This window comes from Typopeltis vanoorti, chromosome 10 (genome assembly GCF_054136105.1).
Source record: "Typopeltis vanoorti isolate ZY-2024b chromosome 10, IOZ_Tvanoo_1.0, whole genome shotgun sequence".
Classification (NCBI taxonomy): domain Eukaryota; kingdom Metazoa; phylum Arthropoda; class Arachnida; order Uropygi; family Thelyphonidae; genus Typopeltis; species Typopeltis vanoorti.
In genome coordinates, this window is record NC_143558.1 from 54,229,448 (window position 1) to 54,254,836 (window position 25,389).

General features: G+C 35.5%; 1 protein-coding gene across 1 annotated transcript in view; it reads right to left on the minus strand.

Annotated features, from left to right (window-relative positions):
• Window positions 1-25,389, minus strand: part of LOC150102420 (protein FAM161B-like) — a 65,721-nt gene that overhangs the window by 27,374 nt on the left and 12,958 nt on the right. Inside the window, exon 3 of the mRNA XM_090399023.1 lies at window positions 3,332-3,431. Within this exon, the coding sequence (XP_090255149.1) occupies window positions 3,332-3,431 (100 nt within the window). The remainder of the gene's footprint in view (window positions 1-3,331; window positions 3,432-25,389) is intronic.

Here is a 25,389-nt window from a genome sequence, read left to right on the forward strand (position 1 = left end):
TTTCTCTCACAGAGCAATGAGTTCCTGGAACAATTTGCCTGTTGAAGTAGCAAGTGCATCCAGTGTGAATGAGTTAAAGAAAGGGTATGACATCTGGAGTGGGTGATCTATGGCATCCCTTGACTCCCCAGAGTTCGCTGATAATAATAATGATTTCAGCACTGAAATTATTATTATTATCAAGATTTAAAAATAAGTTACAGAAGAGAAATTTGGAAAATAATATATTGGGTTCAGGCCAAAAACAGAATTTGTCAGAATCAGATTTTCAATTTAAGAGAAACAGTTGAGAAATCATGGAAATATAACAAGGATCAGTTTTATTTTGTGCATCTGAAAAAGGCATATGACAAGAAACTAAGAGTAGTGTTCAAAATGCTGTAATTATATGGTGTAAATGGTACATTATATTTAGCATTACAGTTTATATTTGAATTGTAAGTTATACAATTCAAATATAAACAGCAGTTAGAACTGAAGGTAGCAGGCAAAGATGATTTGAGTTAAATCAGGTGTAAGACAATGGTGTGCATGTGCACACTATCTTCACTGTTATTCATCATCAAGATGACATTGAGAATCATCAACTGTTTTTTTTTTTTTTTCTGGCATATATGATGAAGTAAATTGCCTCCTCCATTCATCCTACTTTTTTGTTGTTTTTTTAACCAAAGGTGGCTTGCAATGAGAACTCCAGCTTCATAACTCTATATGTACCTCCTATAGTTTTTGGCAAAAAAGATAAGAAAGAAAAGACACTAAATAAGCTGGACACTCAAGAATCTTCTCATCCTGTTGGCATCTCTCCAACTGTACTCAAACATTGTGCTCCAGAGTTAATAACACCTGCCTTCTATTTCTTTTCTCTACTGAGCTGGCACTTATCCCAACATATGGAAACAATTATATCCAACCTATTCCAAAAAAAAAGGAGATAAACGCCTGCCATTCAACCATTGACCAATCACCATCTTCTCAATCCGCTCCAAAATATGGACAAAATTATTGACAGTCAATGTCTCCAGTACCTGAAAGCGCACAACAATTAATCTGAGACAATCAATATGGATTTCAATAATCTATATCCATGGCTGATCTCTTAGAGTTTTTAATTGTGTATGCCATTAAGATCTGCTTTGCAAAGTGCACTTTTCTTTTCAGTCTGTCTGCCACCCTCTGTAACTAGATAGCCAGCTTTCGCTCTGGTCATTTGCTGCATGACTTGGTGAACAGGGTCGTCTCTTCAAGCTTTGCCACCAATGCAAGAGTGACTCAGAGCTCCATTATATTACCTACTCTCAAATCACAGCTAAAATCCAATCCACAGCTTTGTTGATGATAGTGCACCCCATTCATCCTACTTCTTTTTTTTTTTTTTTAACCAAAGGTGGCTTGCAATGAGAACTCCAGTTTCATATTCAGTCTATGCTGAAGCATGCAATAAATGTAAAACAGCCATTCAGGGAATTCACATCCAACTTTATGAAGACCAGTAGCAGGAAACTTGCCTCCTGTCCAAATGAAAGCTGTGCCAGACATTCCAAGCTTCAAGGTTATCTATAACCAATGCCTTAAACAATGATCTCCATGCCATCCTTCAATGGGCCAAAGATAACCTGGTCACCTTCAATACCACTAAAACACAGTCCTGTCTTTTCTCTCACAAAAGGGATCGCAGCTCATCTTCTCTTACATTCAGTGATACACAACTCGCCAAAAGAGAATCAGATCTCTCTGATTCTGTTTGAAAGGAGAGCAATTTGGCTCATAATGACCCTTCCTTTACAGATTTCACTTAATCCCATATCTCACAGATGCAATGTTTCAACTTGTCTCTTATCTACAGGTACTTCCATGGACACTGCTCCAATGAAATCTTCAAGTAGCATATCAAATACATTTTGACAGTAGTGTTACATAAAAAACTTAACAGAGTATAGAACAGGAAACTGTTACTGCTTAAATTCACTGCCATCAGGCACATTTCTCTAGGAAAAGTTGTGATAAAAATAACAATATACTAAACAAATATATCCAAGGTGGCTTGCAATGAAAACTCCAGTTTCATATTCAGTCTATGCTGAAGCATGCAATAAATGTAAAATAGCCATTCAGGAAATTCACATCCAACTTTATGAAGAGTAGCAGGAAACTTGTCTCCTGTCCAAATGAAAGCTGTGCCAGATTCCAAGCTTCAAGGTTATCTATAACCAATGTCTTAAACAATGATCTCCATACCATCCTTCAGTGGGCCAAAGATAACCTGGTCACCTTCAATACCACTAAAACACAGTCCTGTCTTTTCTCTCACAAAAGGGATTGCAGCTCATCTTCTCATACCTTCAGTGATACACAACTCACCAAAACAGAATCAGATCTCTCTCTCTCCTGGCTTAAATATATCACATCAGTAGCTTCCTAGCCTCCTAAAAAACTTCCACTCAAAAAGTTATTATACATCACCTATTATACACAAAGCCCAAATCCACCACCGTTTAGAATAGTGTTTATACATTTGGGGTGGTGCACCTAAAACCTCCCTAAAAATTCATGATGCTATCGAAAGGAGAGCAATTTGGCTCATAATGACCCTTCCTTTACAGATTCACTTAATCCCGTATCTCACAGATGCAATGTTTCAACTCGTCTCTTATCTACAGGTACTTCCATGGATACTGCTCCAATGAAATGACAAACATCATTCCTTCACTTTCTATTGTGCTTTGTAAAGCAAGAGTAGCAATTCCAACATCCCTTTTCACAACCAGAAATACATCAAACTTGCTTTTTCAAGTAGCATATCAAATACATTTTGACAGTAGTGTTACATAAAAAACTTAACAGAGTTTAAAACAGGAAACAGTTACTGCTTAAATTCACTGCCATCAGGCACATTTCTCTAGGAAAAGTTGTGATAAAAATAACAATATACTAAACAAATATATCCATCACTTATTAAGTGACATATAATGTCATTTAATAAGTGATGGAAATAATAAGAATGAAAATAATAAGGTTACAATTCCAGACATAATGAAGCATAATATGATGCTGTAAAATAGAAAGATTTAGAAAGATATATAATAATTTCACTAACATAATGCTTAAGATGAACTTTTGTCATAATTAATTACAGCAAAATACTTTGCATTAACTATTAATGTCAAAGGCAGGAGGTTCAGTAATTCAATGTTATAAACCTTTAGGCAAAAAAAAATAAAAATAAATAAAAAAATATCAAAAAGAGCAAGAATTGAAGCAATTTGATTTCTGTTGGCATTAATGTACTTTATTTCTAGTTTTTACTAATATTAAAAAGTTTCATACTTACTAAAGCTTGCCGTTCAATTAGCAGAGGCATTTTCTTAACCCTTTCTTCCATTTCTTTCAGTTCTTGTGCATATTCCTGTTGCCGTATCAAGCTGGCTTCTCTGCAATGAATTGTAAAATTATGTCATAATTAAGCATTGTGACTAATACAGGGTGTCCCAAAATTCACGCAAGAAGTAATTTTGATAGAAAACACAGGTTTTTAATTAAAAATTGTAATTTCTTATTGATTCATAAAGTATACAGTATAGGGTTATGCATGGAATAGCATATCGGGTAAATGGCCTCCACGGTTTTGCTAGCACATACGCACTCTTTTGTCGAAATTTTCCATGACCGTTTTGCATAAATGTGGCTGAATTTTGTTGATACAGTGCTCAATTTCCTCCTTCAAGGAGTGGGCTTGTTGGCATAAACCTTAGACTTCAAAAAACCCCAAAGAAAAAAGTCCAATGGCGTTAAGTCACATGATCTGGGTGGCCAATTCTGATCACCAAAATGGGAAATTACACGACCGACCGTTTTGCATAAATGTGGCTGAATTTTGTTGATACAGTGCTCAATTTCCTCCTTCAAGGAGTGGGCTTGTTGGCATAAACCTTAGACTTCAAAAAACCCCAAAGAAAAAAGTCCAATGGCGTTAAGTCACATGATCTGGGTGGCCAATTCTGATCACCAAAATGGGAAATTACACGACCAGGAAATGCAGTAATTGAATTGTTTCTGGCGCTGTATGGCATGTGGCACAGTCTTGTTGAAACCACATGTCGTCCACATCCATATCTTGCAATTTAGGCACAAAAAACTGGATTATCATATCGCAATAGCGAGCACCATTAACTGTTATTGCCTTACCAGCCGCATTTTCGAAGAAGAATGGACCGATGATGCCTCCAGCCCAAAATCCGCACCAAACAGTGACACATTGTGGATGCATTTGTTTCTCAACAATCACTCGTGGCTTTTCTGAATCCCAAATGAGACAATTTTGTCGATTAACAAAGCCATCAAGATGAAAATGAGCCTCATCGCTGAAGATGATTTTGTTCGAAAAATAAGCTTGTTGTTGTTCCATAATCCATTCGACAAACTCTCTTCACTGTGTGTGGTCAGCAGGCTTCAGTTCTTGAGTCAATTGAACTTTGTAAGCATAATGATGCAAATCTTTCATGAGAATACGCTGTAGAGAGCTTCTCGAAATGCCCAATTCAAGACCACGGTGCCGAATTGATGTTCATGGACTCTCAGCAACACTCTCACGAACTGCTTCGATGTTTTCTGGTGAACAACTTGTTGAAGGACGGCCAGGGTGTATAAGATCACTAATTGATCCAGTTTCCTTGAATTTTTTAATTAATCTTTTCACAGTTGATGAAGTTAAATCACTATTCCGACCATATTTTGTACGAAAATTGCGAACTGTAGCTGCCAAACCGTCATTATATTTAAAATATTGCTCAACAATGAAAATGCGTTGTTCTTTTATGTAGCGCTCCATTTTTAATAACCCTGAACTGTTAGCTGTCACGCTGTCTTTTTTTTCTCGTTGGCAACACTTTATCACACAAATGGCGCTAAATTTAAATCTTGCGTGAATTTTGGGACACCCTGTATAAGACAATATTTTAAAGGAAATCTCACAAGATGTTAACATTTACCAAGAGACTGATTGGTTGTTTTAGATTTATGGTGTTGAAGCAACTAAGACTATGAGGCTAGCATATTATGATTGTAAATTACGTGTTCTTCTGGCCTGTGTTTTGCAGGATGAAAACCCTGCCATCTCCATATAATATGAGCTAACTTGCCTTCAGCTAAAAGGCTTTATAAAGGTTCTTTGCATCCCAGAGGTGATTCGAATTCTGGGTCTTTTCATCCTAAGGGTAGTGTTGAAACTGATTGAGCTATGGAGGCTCTTTTACCAAGAGATAGAGAGAAAGAGAATAGTTTACCTACTATATACACCTGATCTCATTCAAGCATCAAGGAAAAGCAATCATTAAATTAAAATTTATCGTTTTTGATACATTTTAAATTTTTGTTGTTCCTTAAAAATTAGTTTTCAGTTTCTTTACTTAAAATGGTATCTGTTCTGTACATAATTAACGAAATGGACAGAAGTGGAGAGTGAATAATTTAACTCCTTGAAATCAAATTCTCCGATTGCACTCGCATTACAAAAGCATTGTGACTAATATAAGACAATATTTTAAAGGAAATCTCACAAGATGTTAATACTTACTCACTTGGAAAACTTTATTATTATTTTTTTATTATTATTGAAACCTTAGTATTACATTTAGGTCTACCTACTCACTGATGAGACCTCAAAAAGGTCGAAACCGGTCTGGGTAGTGACCTTCTCTCATAATGTAGAACAGTAATACATCTCCTAGGAGCTGTGTTTTACATTATAGGAAAATATTAAGGGCAGTGATCCACCTTTACTACGAATTGCCTTGGCATTGCACTACCAGGTGTTGGCTTTCACTTGGACTCGCCGAACTTTATTTATATAGTTTTCTATATTCGGCATGAAACTCTTAGATTAGATTTCCTATCTTTGAGTTTCTTATTCGGCTAAGAAATAATGTGGTATTCAATATCCACTTAATTTTGAATAATTTATTATTATTATTTTTTGATAGTTTCAATGATAAGCAGCAAATTTCTGCTATATATATATATATATCCTTCACAAAAATAGAAATTTGGGGCTAACTGCCATACCAGTATGTTTTAATACAGCCTCTATGCAGATTAATATTTTCAGTAGCTTTATTAATGAATAAATTCTAGTTTCCTTAATTAGGAGACTGGAAATTTGGTAAGATGAAGGGGAATTTCTCTTTTCATGATAGTAAGGTTCTGCTGAAAAACAGTTTATTATTATTTCTTTAACAGCTGTGAACAGTCTAGTAAAGAAGAATTAAAATACTAATTACTAATAAAGATTATTAGTATAAAGATTACAAATAAGAATTACTAATAAAGAAGAATTAAAATAACAATTTCAAAGTAATTTCCAAAATCAACAGAATGCACTTAATAATCCATGATGTGTCAAATTTATTTATTTCAAAAACGGAATTCTCAAATAACCAAAATGAAGGAAATTTTCTGTAATGAGACACTATGCACAACTGGAATTATTTACTTTATGATACTTACTTAATGACTGAGTGACTACCAAAGATAAAAATATGAAAATGTATCTCAAAAATTTTCAAAAAATAAAAAAATAAAAATAAAAATAAATAAAAATGAAGATTTCCTTAATTAGAAAATAAAAATAATTTTTTTTAATGGGACATTATGTACAACTTGAATTATTTATTTTGTAATACTTACTCAATGAACGAGTGACTAACAGTCATCAAAACAATCATCTTATTAATTTTCATCCTTCTGCTGATCTGGTGCTTTTTCTACTTCAACAAAGAACAGAATTATGGAACTTCATTGAAATTCCATTTAATACGAAAACCATTAAGCTGTTTATGAAGCATACTTTCTTCAGATAGCAAGTAAAGGCCTAATACACATATGGGCAACCCCTGGCCAGTGGGCCAGATCTGGCCCTAATCTATTTCAGCGAAGTTGGCTGATTCATGGTGGGAGAAAACATGGTGTGTTCTACTAACTCACATTAAGTTGACGTCATATGACTTGCGCAAAACACATTATGTTTTCTCTGACCAAGGTCTCTTTCTCACTTTGACTAGCAGCGTGCATGAACGTGTTACAACATGTCAGTTGGGTACTTGCATTAGTGTTGTGCTTTGTTCGGCGCCTGCATTGATGTTGTGTTCTGTTCAGTGTGTAGAAGACAGTTTTGTTTGACAGTTTGAATATCGCTTATAAATTTGGAACAATGTCAGGGTTTATTGCAAAAAAAAAAGAAAAGTAGATGCAGAGAATCTTCAATTTCAAGACAACTGGACGGAGGATTATTATTTTATTCTGAATAAAGGTTTGTCTGTATGTTTGCTGTGCAACGAATCCGTATCCGTCAACAAAGAATACAACTTGAAGAGACACTTTACTTCGAGACATGCGGTCACCCAAAAATTGATGGACAACTACGAAAAGTTGAAATACAGAAGTTGAAGAACTTGGATACCCAGCAGCAAATATTCAACAAGCAAAGAATGCAGCACCACAGCATTGTCAAAGCCAGTTTTGTGGTAAGTGAAAAAAAAATCACTAAGCATTCTAAGTCATTTGGTGAAGGAGAATTTATCAAAGAATGTCTGCTGGATGTTGCAAGTATAATATGTCCTGAAAAGAAAAAAGACTTTGAGAATATTTGTTTGTTGAGACGTACTGTTGTCCGACAGATAGAAATTATGGCTGATGATATCAAAAATAGTTTAAAAGAGAAGATTGTTAGATCGGAAGCATTTTCAATTGCTTTGGATGACAGCACCGATGCCTCTGATGTAGCACAACTAGCAATATTCGAGGAGTTGATGTGGATTTCAACATCACAGAAGAATTATTGTCGCTTCAGCCATTAAAAGGAACAACTACAGGTGAAGATATATTTGAAACAGTCAACACAGTCTTAGAGAGGATGTTGCATATGCACCGATGGAGTCCCTGCAATGGTTGGTGCACAGGAGGGATTTATTGGAATAGTTTATGAAAGAGCAATAGAACTACAGATCCATCCATAAAATTTAACAAATTTTCACTGCATTATCCACCAACAAAATCTGTGTGCAAAATCGATTAAATTCACAAATGTTATGGAAGTTGTAGTAGCCAGTAGTAGCCTTTATTAAGGAGCATTTGGCAGACCTATTTTCGGATTATGAAGATGTGTCTTATTATTGTGAAGTGAGGTGGTTGAGTAAAGGGAAAATGTTAAAACGATTTTATAATCTGAGACAAGACATTGCAGATTTTATGGACATAAAAGGAAACACAATTAACCAAGTAAAAGATGATGAGTGGGTGCGTGATTTAGCATTCCTTGTAGATGTCACCAGATACCTAAACGAACTGAATCTTAAATTGCAAAAACAAGGACAATTGGTTCATGAACTGCATGGACATGTCAAAGCTTTTTGTAATAAACTAAGATTGTTGGAAAGTCAGATAAGAGCTAAAAATTGTTATCAATTTCCTACTCTGGCAACTCATAAAAATATCCCTTATAATTGTTATGGAGATGAACTGAAGGCACTAATAGAGCAATTTGATACAAGGTTTGCCGACTTCAAAAACAAAGACTCCACATTCACTATATTTGCTCGTCCGATGGATGCTGATGTAAATAATGTGCCAGAAAACTTACAGATGGAACTTATTGAGCTTCAGGTGGATTTAGTGCTAAAATCACAATTTAACAACATTGTTTTGACGGATTTTTATACATTTTATTTGGTGGAAGAAAAATATACAAATTTATGTGCCTTTTCAAGAAAAATCATTTGTCTTTTCGGCAGCACATATATGTGTGAAGTTTTTTTCGAGGATGAAATACAATAAATCGAAAATTCGGACAAGAATAACGGACGAAAATCTCGAAAATTCTATGCGATTATCCTTAAGTAATATTAACGTCAATATTGATAGTCTCGTAGTTGAAGTAGAAGGCCAATCTTCACATTAAATTGTTATATCATTCATTTTATAAAATTTATGTAGAGCTTTATACCAAAGCATTATATTATAAATTAATGAAATATGAAGTAGCAACTTGTCTTAATTCATTTAATATTAATTTATTTTATTTAACAATTTGGTCCGGCCCTTGACTCGGAGACAGAATGATAATTTGGCCCCCGAACTAGGAAAGGTTGCCCATACCTGGCCTAATATATTATTTGGTATGAGTTTTTAATTACATATACTGTATGTATTATGAAAAATTAGTAAAAAAAAAAAAATTACTCAGTGTATGAAAGTCACAACTTATGAGATATTTATGTAGATGAGATATATATACTTTAATAAAAGTTTCACTTAATTAAAAGCAGGATTACTGAAAAAACTGGACAAAATTTATTGCAATCAAATAACTAATATTTTGAAATGATGCATTATGTAACTCAACTTTGACCATTAGCAGCCAGCTAGCCTGTGGGCTTCATTTTTACAAGCCTGCAAGAAATGCCAAAATGGACCAGTTCACACTGCAGTCAAGATGTAGTCCACTGCAAAGATGGACAAAACAGCGGATCCCTTATTATGCTATCATACTGATCACACATAGTATGATCAGCATGGTAGACAGGAAAATGCTACTTTACAGGGGACAGCATAGCCTTAGGAAGGATAGGTTCCTCCCCCTTAGTAATTTTCTCACTCTTTATAACAGTGATAGTCTAGTTAGATAAAGGAAACTACAAAGGTATCTGACATACTGCACAGTAATCTATTACATTAGTTGGAACAAATGGGAACATATATGAAGCTGGTGGCATGGAAGGGAGTATGACTGACAAAGACAGAGAGTAGCATATGGTGGAACAGAATCCAGTAACTCATGAGGTACACAGTGAATGATTTGGGGGTGGGGGTATCCAGTTGTTGGCTGATAATGCAAAATTTGGGAAGGCAATAGTTAATAAAAGTAGCATAGAGATCCTGCAGGATGATTTAAATAAACTGACAGTCTACATGGAGTCACTTACAGATCAAAGCTAGATAAATGGGAAGAGACTTCCACTTAGTCTAACAAGGAATGCAGAGAACTAATCATGGTTTCTGACTTAATGTCCTATCCTCACCTTCTCATGGTGACACCATTAGTATGTATCTACCTGGATACTGAATGAACAAGCATGGACTGGCAATTTGTGATTTAGCTGACCAAACAATATTCTGTATTGGCTTAAACAAAACAAAACACAAGACTTGTACAACAAGATGAAATGCTACAGCAGCTGGAATATCAGGCAGTTAAACAGGCTTCCAGCTATTTTTGTCAAGGAACCAGGACAAATCATGAAAAGTCAGTTACTGTAACAAACTCCAATGTGACATTGGCAGAATTCAAGATAGGCATCATCAACATAAGAAGTATCAATGGAAAAGTGGAACTAGCAGAAGAATTGGAGAAGTATAAAGTCAACATAACTGGTGTTACTAAAACAACTAAATAACAACACGGGATGCATTCTAAATGCAAATACAAATTCAGGCAAGACTGGTCAGGGAAAGGAATGAATAGCTATATTATTCATCACTAAATATAAGATAAACTTCTTAAATGCCAGGAAATTTCAAGTAGAATGATATGGGCCATTATTGTGAGACTTATTTATGTCTATGGACCCACAAAAGATTCTATAAAGGAAGAAGTTGAGGAATTTTTCAATCTCTTGTCTAAAAAGGAAAAGGTAGTCCTCACTGAAGATGAGAACAACATATTAAGAAATGAATACCAGATATATAGAAATGTGTTGGGAAAATTTGGAGAAAAGAGAACGCTAATAATAATGGTAAGTATCAGCTGGATTTCTTCTCAAGACACAGAACTAATCATCACTGATACTATTTTCATAAATGTATGCAAGTTCCCATGGACAGAGGATAAGAAATAAAAGTCTCATTGACTATGCTATTGTTGATATCGATATCAGAGTACAAGCAGAGGAATGACGGTGGCCAGTATTCAGCAGAATACTGGCCATAAACCTACTTATTTAAAAAAAAAAAAAAAAGAGAGAGAGAGAGAATTAGTGTAATGATTGGAAAATGATACAATGATTTTTGGTGGCCAAAGAAACTATGGATATATGTAAGAAAAGAATAGAAATATAAATATGCCATAAGAGAACCTGGGTATTACTAAAGGAAATGGGAAGTAAAGTAAAATCATTCTTGTCAGAAATATGGGCTAATCAGCTTAAGTACAAATGCAATTTTTAGACAAGAAATACTCTTAGTGAAGGTAGATGGAGTTGTGTAGTTTACAGATTGTGGCATACCATGTGTAGAGAGAAGATTAAGATGGTGGGTTGTGTGGAGTAGAGTGCCCTTCCACAATTACCCTACCTTGGAAGTGTCACATAATAATTAGAATGATAAAAATACATCAAAATAACACAGGACAATTTTTTGATATCATTAAAATTACAATGGCATCTTCCCACACTGAAAAATGGCAGGAAACCAGAGTTTACAGTACTAGTTATGGAAAATCTTGATCTGAAGGTTGTAATGTTGCAAGAGGAAAACAACAGTCTCCCTTGCCTAGACACTCTAATCACTCGCCAGCCTGATGGATCTTTGGTTTTCTCTGTTTACAGCAAACCCACTCATACAGGCAGAATACATTCACCAGCAATCCTCCTCCCTCACAACAATATGGGGTTATAAACACTATATAACAGGGCAAAATTAATCTGTTCAGATGACAATGCCCTAACCACTGAACTAAACCACATCCTGAACTTTCTTAGCCAATAGCTACAACCCCCAAAAAAATCCAAAAAATATTAAAACTGGTTAACCACCCCCCTCCAACAAAGATTAAACTAAATCCATCACCATTCCCTACATCCGTGGCACCTCGGAAAAAATCAACAAAATCTTAAAAAAACATGACTTGACCACTTGTTACAGACCACATAGAAAATTGGCATCCCTTATCTGCTCCACCAAAGACCAACCACTTCCCCTAGACCTACCTGGGGTATACCAGGTCCCTTGCAGTTGTAAACTGTCCAACTTTGGCCAAACAGGCAGGACAGCAAATGTCAGGATTTCAGAACACAAAAACTACATCCGGTTTCACCATGGTCTGCAAGCCCAGCGACTCTGGGCTTGCAGACCATGCTTTGGATACCAGCCACAGAATACGTTGGAAGAAAGCCATGTTAATACACCATAGCAAATTTAAACGAAAGATTGTTCATGAATCAGCCTCAGCTCTAAAAAACTTTCCAAACCTCAACAAATTTGGGTGCATGAGACTGCCCCAAATTTGGGAAGCTTGCATCTTGAGAACTTCAGCCCAACAGCCAAGACAACCCAATATAGCCTGCTAGGGGACACCTTTAGGACTCTACGAACAAGAGTAGTTTTCTCTCTTCTGCTTCATTTGCTTTTTGTAGTGCCTGCATGCACGTGTCATTGTTGTATGTTCCCATGAAGATGGCAATGTGACATTGCCGAAATATAGGAGGTATTTATTAAAGTTTCTTTTAATTAATATTCCAGTATACGTTGTAAATTCATTAAATAATTTAATAGTCATGTGTTACCAACATATAAGCCCATCTACAAGAAATATAGTACAGAGCAGTTATATGAAAAAGAGGAATCAAATACACTCTCATCAATAAAATAATATCTGTTACTGAAATACAAAAAAAAATAAAATAAATAATAATAATAATAATGCATTTCCAGAGCCTCCATAGCTCAGTCATTATAGATGAAGCCATTTGGCCAGAAAGACCTGGGTTCGATTCCCATCAGTTACATGAGGAACCCTTATCTGGTCTCTTTCGACTAAAAGTGAGTTAACCGGTCTCATACGGAAGTTTAGGATCCCCCAGTAACTAGGGTTTTTTCATCCCTCAAAACAGGCAAACCAGTCCCATGAACACATACAGCTACAGTCATAAAATATACTACAGCAAGGAAGGCAACGGGAAACCATCTCACTCATAATCATCTCCCTAGTATGGTAGTATACAGCTACCCCAACCAACCATATGGCTAAGGGAATAGGATAGGAATACATTACTAGACATGAAAATTCAGGTCAAGAAAATACAACAGTTTAACACTGATAAAAATGTGATGTATAATGAAACTGTCAGCATTCATAAAATAACAACAAGCTATAAACAGGATTTCATATAAAAGATGACCAAGATTACCATGATTTGGAAAAAACCTACAACCAACTGCAGAATTTTACTTAGACTCTCTGCTTCAATATTTATAGTAAAGAGAAAATGAATGAAATATAAAACAGGTCTTTACTTTTTACTAACAACAAAAAAAATGTACTGTTATCATATTAATACAGGTTGGTCAATGCATTAATAATCACTATATTTTTTTAAAAAGAGCATGTTTTTTGTTCTCCTGCTTTTTCCATGCTGAGAGAATTATTTATGGTTTTCACCACTCAGGGAAATTTACTTCCATATCATTCTGAAATTGAAAGAGTACCATATATTTCAGAAATATACAAAGATAAAAAAATAGCAGTACTCTGCAACATGCATAAATAATATAGTCAACTATTCAAAATAAAATCAATAAACAAATAAATGAATCAAATAAATAATAATAATGGAATTTCATTTTTTTCATACAGAGTTTGCGAAGCTGATAATGCCTCCAATGATACAATACTCCTAATTACTCCATCAAACAATATTCTGAGCCATAACTGAATGACCCAAAATAACCCTTTCTTTCCTATTTTTTAAAAAAAGTTTTAATCATTTAATCTTGAGTAGATGGGTGAATAGTTATGCAGTATATGAAGCTGATCATCTTCCTCCTCTGAACCTTTCACATTTTTTCAACTATATTTCAGTATCTTTCAAGATGTGTTGTTTGGTGCTGTTATCCATAATTTTTACCAAAATCTGATCCTATACAAGTAATTATGCAACATTTTTACATGTGACATGATAATGGAACTGAAGGGTTTCTTTGTATGAAAGTAATTATGCAACATTTTCACATGTGACATGATAATGGACTGAAAAGTAACAATATTAGGGTATAAGCAGTGCAGAGCATAACCATGAGAGCAGTAACAAGCAGAAGTGTGAGCAATAGACTGCGAGTTTATTGGACGAGTGCTGGTATGTGAACGTCAGTGTAAATGATGGTAAGAAAAAGTGTATGATTGAGGGCCAGAATAATGAGCATGATTAATAGAGGAGGGTAACCAAATTGTAAGAATGTGTGTATGTGTGGTGAAAGTGATACAAGATTTGAGAGTTGATTTGGAGAAGATAAAGACATACAGAAAATAAAATTATAAGATTTATAGATATAAATGAAGAATGAAATAAAAGATAGTGAGATGAAAGAGGTGATGAATGATGATCCAAGATTTGTGCTATATGGAGATTTCATTATCAGAGTCTGGATGACTGATGCTTTGGTTATGAGGGATGAGCAAAGATCATGAATAGTATGTTGGCAGAACTATGTGATGAGAGAAAAGTGTAGTTTGTGAATGTGTGAGATGAAACTGGGGAAGATGGAACTGTATAGGAGTGATGGACTGCAGATGAATGAATTTAGTGTGAATCAACTGGAAAGGCTGTTGCCGGAGGAGTAGGGAGTAATGACAGAGGTGAACAGGAGATATGTAGATGTAAGAAGTGGTGTGGAAGAGCAAGAGAATGAGATAGGGTAGACTGAAGAAGTGCATATAAATGAAGAGGAGTGGAATTGTGTAGGAGATGAAAATGAGAGAACGGCATGATGGACAAGGAAAAGAGAAAACTTAGAAAGGACAAAGGGAAAAGGTGAAAGGAAGCAGTAGTGAATGCATGTATAATGATAGTCAAAGGAACGGGATGGCCTGAGATGCAAGGGAGATATCTGATTCTAAGAAAAATTGCCAAGGGCAAGTTTGAAGAAGTTGCAGCCAAGAAGTGACACAGATTAGACTAGTTCTAGACCCAAAACTTAATTTGTGTTGGTTTTCAAATACCAAAAGTATCAGAAATAAGGAGAACAAAATTGATATGCTGATCAATCTCATCTACACAAAACTGGTGGATAAGTAAAACACGATAAGGATGATGTCCTGATAAGAACAAAGATGAAGGAGTTTAATGAAAGCAAAGAAGAGAGAAGTTGGATGAGGATGATGGTTGGATAACGATGATATCCTTATAAGAACAAAGATAGAGGAGTTTGATGAAAGCCGAGGCTATTGTCTATTTGAAATTATGGCAAAACAACTAAGGCAATGAAGACAGTGTATTGCCTAACTGTTAATTGCATGTTTGTCATTTAATCATCATCATCAAATTCCTGCCATGTACCCTCAAGGGGTGTATAGGATGTGATAGTACTACATGAAAAAAATTACATCATTACTAACTTCCTATCTACAATTTTCCTCCAAATCAGTCTGTTACTTGTCAAGACTCCAACATTATCAGATCTTATATTTCTATTGTCTAAGGCACTTTGTACCGTGTCAATCCACCTATATCTTGGTCTTCCTCTGGGTCGTTTTGCTGCCAACCTGGCAGAGAACATTTGTTTTGCTAATCTTTCTTCACCCATTCTGTTTTAAGTGACCATACCACCTGAGATTAGCTCTGCTAACGCATTCCTGGATGATGACAATGTCAAGTTCTTTCCTAATATCCTCATTTTTAATATGATATTGCCATTGATGCCATCTGTTCACGCCTCTAATCTTTCTCAGGACTCTCATATTTGCGGTCTCTAGTTTTTGGTCAAGTGTTTTACTTCTGACCTAGCTCTCAGATCCATAAGTTAAAACTCGTTTGAACATTGTCTTGTATACAGCTAATTTAGTGTTCCGACTAATTTCTCTTTTATTCCATATGAATTTATTCAATTGACTTCCCACCATACCAGCTTTTCTGACTCTGTTGTCTATTTCTATATTTAATTTACCATCTTCATTAAAAATCGTGCCTAAGTAGCTGAAATGTTTTACTTTTCCACAGGTTCTCCATTCACAACACAGTTAACATTTTCAATGATTCTGTCTATTTTCATTGTCTTTGTGTTTTTATTGCTGACCTTCATACCATATCTATTACAACAGTTATTCAATTTAGTCAGAGAATCTTGTAGACTTGTACGGATTTATTTAGAAGTATAACATCATCCGCATAAAGCAAAGAGCTGGCATTAACATCGCCAATTTTGATATGTTTAATACTACTTTCCTTCATGATGTGATCCATATAGATAATGAATAACAGAGGGGATAATGTACATCCTTGTCTCACACCAGATTTAACATTAAACCATCTTCCTGTACTTCCTTCAATTCTAACTCCTGACTTACAACTCAAATAAAGACTAAGTACTGCTTGATATAATGCCCCATTGACACCATATAACTGTAGCGTATTGAATAGCTTCTCTCTTGGCACCTTGTCATATGCCTTTTCCAAATTGACAAAACTTAAATACAGATCTTTGTTATATTCCCATGCTTTCTCGACTATTTGTCGTAAGGTGAAGATCTGATCCTGACAGCCTCTATTTAGCCTGAATCCAGCTTGTTCTTCACCCAGCGTTTTTTCCACAATTCTTCTCAACCGTTTCTCAAGTATACTTGCATAGATCTTGCCAGGAACACTCAGTAGGGAAATACCTCTGTAATTCTCATATTCAGTTTTATTTCCCTTTTTATATATGGGTACTATGAGAGCTCTACTCCAATCATCAGGATTTTGTCCCTCTGTCCAGGCTTTCTGAACAATGCAATGCAGCCACTGTAAGACTTTTATACCACCATACTTCAGCATTTCTGGTCGAATATCATCTACTCCTGCTGCCTTTGATGGCTTTTTCTACTTCAAGTATGGATATGTATTCCTGACTGCATGCCTGGTCAGTGTTTTTTTTACCACTGTGCTGCCATCACTGCTTGTTTCATTTAGCAGTTTTTCAAAGTAATTACTCCATACTTCAAGGATATCTTTTTCTCCTGTTTTCATGTCACCTTTATCATATCTAACTCCTTTTACAGCACTCTTTCCTCCATTCCTGAGCTTCTTCAACAATCTCCAGAATATTTTGCCACCTTCTTGATATTTATTTTCTATATTCTTGCCTCCCAAAGTCCTCCCATGACTTTTGTTTAGCTAGTTTTACACACTGTTTAGCATTCTTGCATTTGTCTCTGTATTCTCTAAGAGCACAAGCTGACTTATTTGCCAGGAATTTTTGATATGCTTTCTTCTTTTCCTCACTGCCTCATTAACTTCCTATGTCCACCATGGAGTTCTAATTTTTCTATCCTTGCAGACAACTTCACCACATGCCTCTCTAGCTGAATCAATCAGGGCTTTCTTCAAGGCTTGCCACTGAATATCCAAGGTTTGATTCCTGTTCTCAAACTCTTTCATTTTTTCTTCAATAATCTTTGTGTATCTTAGTCTACAATTCACATCTGAGAGCTGCTCAACTTTTATTCGCTTTAAAACTTTCTTATATGTTATTCTTTTCAATATTCTTTTCAATAGTAATCACTTCCAATTTCAAATCCTCTGTACACTCTGGTGTCCTGCACCAGGGAGAAAACATCACTATCAACAATAACATAGTCAATGAGATTTTTCTTATTCCTTGCCTCTTCTCTCCATGTGAATTTGTGCACATTTTTATGTTGGAACATGGTGCTAGTAATAACCAGTTCATGTCCTGAGCAGAAATCCAACAGATATTTGCCATTATTATTAGCTTTGCTCTTTTCTCCAAATTTTCCCAAAATTAAGATGAAAAACTTAAATTTCCAGCAGGGAAAACCCAGCCGCCTCACTGTGACATAAAGAAGAGGCAGTGCTGTTGATGACCTCAAAGGTAAAGATGCAAGAGGGAAATGGTGTCATCAGTTTTAAGGCAGTATGGTGTGAAGTGGAGAGGATGAAATATTTAGTTGGATGTAGGCCAGGAATGTAGAAGATAGTGATACAAAGTAATGTGTGGGCAAACTGGCCTAACAAACAAGAAAAGGGTGATTATTATAGGTGATTTTAGTTATGATAATAATGGAGTGAAGCGATGACATCCAGAAAACAAAGAAAATTCATTTCTAGAGTTTTTGATTGATTACCACCTTAGATAGTATGCAGCAGAGAACATATGAAAATGAAGAGTCTTAGACTGGATTGGATCATTTCATCAGAGATATTATTGTAAATGGAATATTAAATCTCTCTCAATTTGGTAAAAGTGACCATAAAGTGATCACCTGGGTAGTTGGCAATTATATGAGGACTGTGAGGAGAGAATACATGTAGAACTGAAGGCAATGATTATGGAAAGCTCAGGAGACTGCTCAGCTTGGAAAGGGGTTAGGAGGTTAATAAGGCAGGTGTGAAATGGATAAATGAAGATTAAGCATGTAGTTGAGAAGAAAAAGGCATTATGAAGACAGCATAAGATGTAGTAATAATAAAAAAAAAACTGCACAAAGAGCAAGCCAGGATAGTGACTCACTTGATAAGTTAGCAACAGTAAAGCATGAGCAGCAACTAGCCAATGAAGCCAAGAAAACTCCCAAAGAATACTTTCAGTATTTGGCCAGTAGAAGAATTATTATGGAAGGATGATTGCAATTAGTTAAAATGGCATAATGATAACCCCAGCAGAGGATACAGTTAAAATATTAAAGTATTTTAATATTTTATTAAAATGATATGATAAAATGATGAATTGTGACTCTCAACAGTCAAATTTGTTTTCCAATAAAGTTATTATTTGATTCATAAAGGCATTTTATCCTCTAAAGGTGAGATCATGCAGAGCTTGAGTGTAGTGGGAATGGAAGAATAACTAATGGTGAGTAGGCAGAAGTATATGAGGAATTTATTTAACTTGATATTAATAAGATAGCAGCAGGATTTGATGACAAATGGAAAGAAGACAAAATTGTCCTACTTCACAAAGGAGGTAATAAGACTGAAGTGAAGTGAAAATTACAGGCCATTCTGTATGTCTGGAGTTATGGGGTGTTGGTGAAGGTTAAGATATGGAACTGTCTAACATGGATTTATTAAAGACAGGTCTTGTTATAGTAATCTACTTATATATTACAAGATGACAAATGTACTGGATGAGGGTGATGTTTATACATTAGTATATTTAGATTTTGCAAAAGCATTTTGATAAATTACCATATACAAGTTGGCAATTAAATTGGAATGGATGGAGTGTGATCAAAGATTAGTGACCTAGATATAAGGAAATAAATAAATAATAAATAAAAAAGTAATAAATAAAAGTAAATAATAAATAAGTAAATAAATAACCTTCATGTCAATAAAGCGATAGGATTTGATGACATATCACCACGAGTCTTAAGGGAATGTTTCAGGGAACTAGCAGTAGCACTGGCATGTCTGTTTAATAAGAGTCTCAAGGTTCCAAGGGAGTGGAAAGAAGACAAAATTGTTCCACTGCATAAAGGTGAAGATAAGGCTGTGGCTATAAATTATAGTCCAATCTGTATATCTGAAGTTGTGGTGAAGGTATTACAGAGATTGGTGAGAAGTAGGATACAGAAATGGGTTCATAATAGCATTATTCAGCATGGGTTTATTAAAGGGAGATCATGTTCTTACTTATGTACTATAACAAGGTGACAAATACCTTGGACAGAGGAGATGCATATACAGTGGTGTACTTGGCAATCTACACAACAAGCTTTTAAATAAATCGAAACAGATAGGATTGAATAACAGACTTCGGAGTTGAATCAGTGACTGGCTATCATATAGGTATCAGAAAGTTGTATATTGCAGTGCAGTATCCCAAAAGAGGAAGATCACTAGTGGTGTGCTGCAGGAGTCAGTTTCGGGACCATTGTGGTTCAATTTGTATATTAATGATATTGGGATGGGTTTAACTAGTGATATGCAGCTGTTTGTAGATGATGCAAAATTGGTAAGAGCAACGCAGAGTCAAGCAGATCTTATGGCCTTTTATATACTGTATACTTTTCATCCCATTGCTGCTTACCAAATTTCAAAACCTTACACTTCACAACATTAAACTGACAGTTCCACTTTCCTGCCCATTCATGCAATCTATTAAAGTCTTCCTGTAAGGGCAGGAAAAGTGGAACTGTCAGTTTAATGTTGCAAAGTGTAAGGTTTTGAAATTTGGCAAGCAGCAATGGGATGAAAAGTATACACTTGGTGAAGAAATTTTAAAGTAGAGGAGATGAGAGATCTGGAAGTGGTGGTGGACAAGGACCTGAAATTCAGGGGACACATCACAACAAGTTGTGAAGCCGTCACATCAGATAAAGGCAACGATGCAGAGGACCCTAACATGCAGAAACAAAGAGGTTATGATGCTCTGATCAGGCCTCATATGGATTATAGTGCACAGATTTGGTTGCCGGGTTTCATTGGTAATGTCAGAAAAGGTCCAGAGAAGATTCACAAATGTGATCAGTGGTTTTTGGAATGTGGAGTATGAGGACAGATTGAGAGAATGTAAACTCCAAAGCCTTATGAATAGGAAGAAGGGGGGTGTATATGATTGAGACACATAAACTAGTCAGGGGTTATTATCAGGTTGATATAGAGATTTTTCATACAATGGGAGAGGGGGGGGGTTAGAACAAAAGGCCATCACTGGAAATTGTATAAGGAGGGTGTGAGCAGAGGAGTGGGGAGCAGGTTCTTTGCATGGAGTGTGGTTGGTGAGTGGAATGCATTTCCTGAGTGTGTAATGAATGTAAACACACTGAATCAATTTAAGGCTCAGTTGCATGAGCATTATGTGCAAGAGTGTGGTAACAGCTTTTTTGATGAGTCTCTCTGACTTCATGGAGGTCAGAAGTTAATAATAAGACTAGCAGTCTGACAGGTATCAGGAAGTTGTGTATGGAGGCGCACCATCTCAGAAGAGGAAAGTTACTAGTGGTGTGCTCCAAAAATTTGTTCTGAGGCCATTGGTGTTTAACATACAGGCATATGTTAAACACCAGTGCAAGAGATGAAGGAAATACCAGATCTGGAGATATGGTGCACAGGGACCTACTCATGACAATGATGCAGAAGAAGATTATAATTCCTCTGTATAAAGCCTTACACGTGATTTATAGTACTTCTACGATACTTCTACCTCTACTATAAATCATGTACAGAAGACGTGCACATGATTTATAGTACTCACATTTGAACACCTTGCTTTCAAAGGAGTGAGGAGATATTGGAGGCTCATTCCAGTCTCTAAAATGTTGGATATGAGGAAATGCAATTTGCAGAACCTCATCATCAGGAGCAGGATACTACTGAGACATAAGCTGATAAGGGGCTGTTAACACATCAATGTGATGTTCAATGGGAAGGAGACAGAAATAGAACAAAAGGTCATCAGTGGAAGCTATATAAGAAAGGTACAAGCAGGGGAATGAAAGGTAGAATTTTTTCAGAGAGAGCAATTGATGACTGAAGTGCACTGTCTCAGAGTGCAGAAAGAGTGAATAAGTTTTAAGTAGAAGATGATAGAACCGCAAAATTTTCAGAAACCAACTTCTTGCTTTCAGGAGCGTAAACAATCATTCAAAATGTAGGAGAAGAAAACTGCAGTTCAATCTAAGAAAAAATTACCGTTGAGAGTCACAAGTAAAATTGTGACTCTCAACAGTCAAATTTTTTTTCCAATAAAGTAATTCAGAACAAATGCAGAGTTATTAAGACAAAAGTTTATTCTGTCAAAAATCAAAATCTGAAGCATCTGGAAGATAATATTACTATAGAATGTTGTGATCGCCTGGTATATCACATTCAATAAAAACACTAAAGCTACAGCACTATTTAATTTTGTACTGAAATACCAGCTATCAAGAGAGTTTGCTGGATTGAAGTCTCTGGTTGAAGGTCAATTCAAAGACACAAGATTGTTCAAATGCTTCACAAAAAACTTGGTTTGTCATTTATGTTTTATGAGAAGCATTTACACTTGAAGTTAGCTGGTCATTATTTTCTTGAATGGTACTACTTTATTTCACATGTGCATCATTTTTATTTAAAGCTGGTTGCTCACAGGCTAATTATTTACATAGAAATGTGTAAGTATACATTCTTTTTTTACTTATAGCAACTGATTTTTTGCTATTTTGCTAATTTTATTCCATATTAAATGACTATCTAGTAGAAGTGATGTCTAAATATATTCCCATGGTCAAAAGGTTAAATAAGGTAGGTGAAACGGATGAATAAAGATATTATGCATGCAATACAAAGAAAGAAAGATATCAAGGCAACATAAGATGGGTGGTAATAATCAATTAAATAAGGAGTACAAGAACAGACAGGAGGGTGACTTGGTTGGTAAGGATGGCAAAAGTGCAGCGTGACCAGCAATTAGATAATAATGCCAAAAATACCCTAGTCAGTTCTTCTGATAGCTAGCAAAAACAAGAATGATTATGGTACGGTGACAATGATTAGAGAAAATGGTATAAGAAACAACTGCTGCAGAGGATATAGGTGAGATATCTAATGAGCAGTTCATAAAGGTCTTTTATCCTTGTGAATGTGACATCATAAAGAGTTTGAGAGCAGTGGATGAGGAGGAGAGACTAACTGTGAGTGTTAATGATATATCACCACATATTTGGAAGAAATGTGCCAGGAAGTTGACATCTGCCTTGGAATATTTGTTTAATATCAGTATTACATTGGGTTAAGTTTCAAAGGAGTGGAAGAAAGGCAATATTGTACCAACATAAGGGACATGACAGAACTTAAGCATCAAGTGCCTCTGTAGTGTGATTGGAAGAATGATGATACACTGCAACTGGAAAAGAACTGAGTTTGATTCTTGTCATAACAAGAGGTATCTTTATATTGGCATTTTCAGATGAATGTAAGTTCACTGACCTCATAAGAAAGTAGCAGGTTTTTTTGGGTTTTTTTTTTATCCCAAATACAGGCATATCAGCCATGAGAACACACACAATTTACAGACCATATATATTAGTGGTGGAGTGGGTGGTAGATGATGCTGGGCGCTGATAGTAGTAGTGTCATGTAGTAAGGGGGAGTAAGTAAGGGAGACAGTGAGTTCTTGAACTCCTTGGAGGTGTCACAAACCACAACATCTATATGTCAGATGTTGTGGTTAAAATGTTGGAGTGATAGTCAGAACCAGTAACCAGAATTGGATTGACAACAGTGGTATTATCTTTCGTTGGCAGCACAGATTTGCTAAAGGGAGGTCATGTTTTAGTAATCTGCTTGCTTATTACAATAAGCTGACAGTTGCACTGGATGAGAAGATGGATGGAAACTGATGATGGAGTTATATATTAGACTAGGTGCATTGGATTGGCTATCTGATGTCAGCAAGTTGTGTATGGAGAAGCAATATCCCAGAAGAGGAAAGTCACTAGTAGGGTGCCTCAGGAGTCTGTTTTAGAACTATTGCTGTTTAACCTGTATGTTAATGATATTAGGAATTATTTGAATGGGAATATTCTATTTTTTTGCAGATGATGCAAAGCTGAGAAGAACTACAAGGAGCACAGCAGATGTTGTAGTCTTACAAGAAGACTTGAATAGACTGATTGAATGGGAATACCAGTTCAATGTTGCCAAATATAAGGTTTTAAACCTTGGAAAACAAGATGGGATGTAGAATTTACTCTTGGTGGGAATATATTGTTGGAGGTAAAGGAATAAAAGATCTTGAAGTAATGGTGAATAAGGATCTAAAATTTAGAGGGCACTACCAAAATCATGAGGACAGCATAAATTCTGGCAATGATGAGAAGGAAACTGACTTGTAGGAGGAGATTCTGGTTCCATTGTATAAAGCCTCGATTAGGCCACATATGGACTACTGTGTACAGATTTGGTCACCTGGTTTTCAAAAGGATGAAGAGATATTGGAAAGGGGCTAGAGGTAATTGACTAAGGTAGTTTCTGGTCTCTAGAATGTTGAGTATGAAGAAAGGTTGAGAAGATGCAATTTGCAGAGACTAATGGATTGGAGGAAGAGGGATAATACAATAAAGATGTACAAATTATTAAAGGGTTGTATTAGGGTTAATGTTGAAGAGATTTTTCATGAAATGGTGGGAGAACAAGAGATCATCCTAGAAGTGTATTAAGGAGGGAGTGAGAAGCAGTTTTTTACATAGAGAGTTGTGATGATTGGAATGCATTACTTTAGAATGTGGTGTCTGCAGAGAATTGGAGTGTATTTAAGTCAGGGGTATGATGAGCTGTGCCCGAATTGACTCTTTGACTCCACGAGAAGGGGGGGCTATCATAATAAGAAGAGATGGATCTCACCTAACAAGCATTAAAATGTTTAGAATATACCAATTAGCAGGAATGCAATCATGACAAGATTCATGATTTTAAAAAATAAAAATGTTTATGTTCATAACATGAAAATAAAATGTTCAGAATGTCACAGACATGGCAACTTAAACACTGGATTTATCTACCCATGGTTTCAAGCATCATTTGTGTGTGTATGACAGTAAGACCCCCCCCCTCATAATGAGTCTTAACTCCATGGAGATTGGATGATAATAAGAAGAAAAAGAATTCTTGCATTTTTATGTGTGATGCTAATATGTGACATAACTGTGGAGATGAACACTTTCTAAAACACATGTCCGAAATCCTAGACCAATGTTTCTCAAACTTCAGATATCCGCGTATCCCCTCTTAAATTTTCATTATTAACAAGTACCCCCCCTTATCAAATAATAAATAAATAAAGTATATTTCATTGTAAATGTCTATTTTATTTGAATTTATATGTTCATGTAAATAAAAAATATGATTTATTTTTAATAGAACAAAATTTGGAATAGGTTCCTCTTCATTTCCCGTCCATGAAAATCCACATTTCAAGTAATTCATATCATACTTACGAAGATTTTTCATCTTCTTCCTAGTTGGTTCTCTAGAGATGTCAGACGACACACCCTTATCAATATCATTTGATCCAGATGCAATATCAACGTTTTCTTGTTGCTTACAGCTACTTGTATTTGCTATATTGATCTCTTTTGTGGGTTTTATAAATCCAATCTTTAACCAAGATCCAACTTAAGAAGTTGAAAGCTAAAAAAATTACCATATATACTCAAATATAACTTGCACTTTTTTCCCAAAATTAAAAGCTAAAAAATCGTGGTGTGAGATATATGCAGTGTAAAGTTTTCAGAAAAAAACTTTAATTTTTTCTGAAAAAAATTTAATTTTTTTGTGACTTACTAAAAAGCTCCTACTTGCTATCACTACTTTAGGCATCAAGAACAGTTTCCTTGTGTGCAACATCAAAGTCATCTACCCAAATAGCTTCATCTTCTTTCCCATTATTTCAAGCAAAAATTTCCAGTAATTTACAAGACTTGAGATA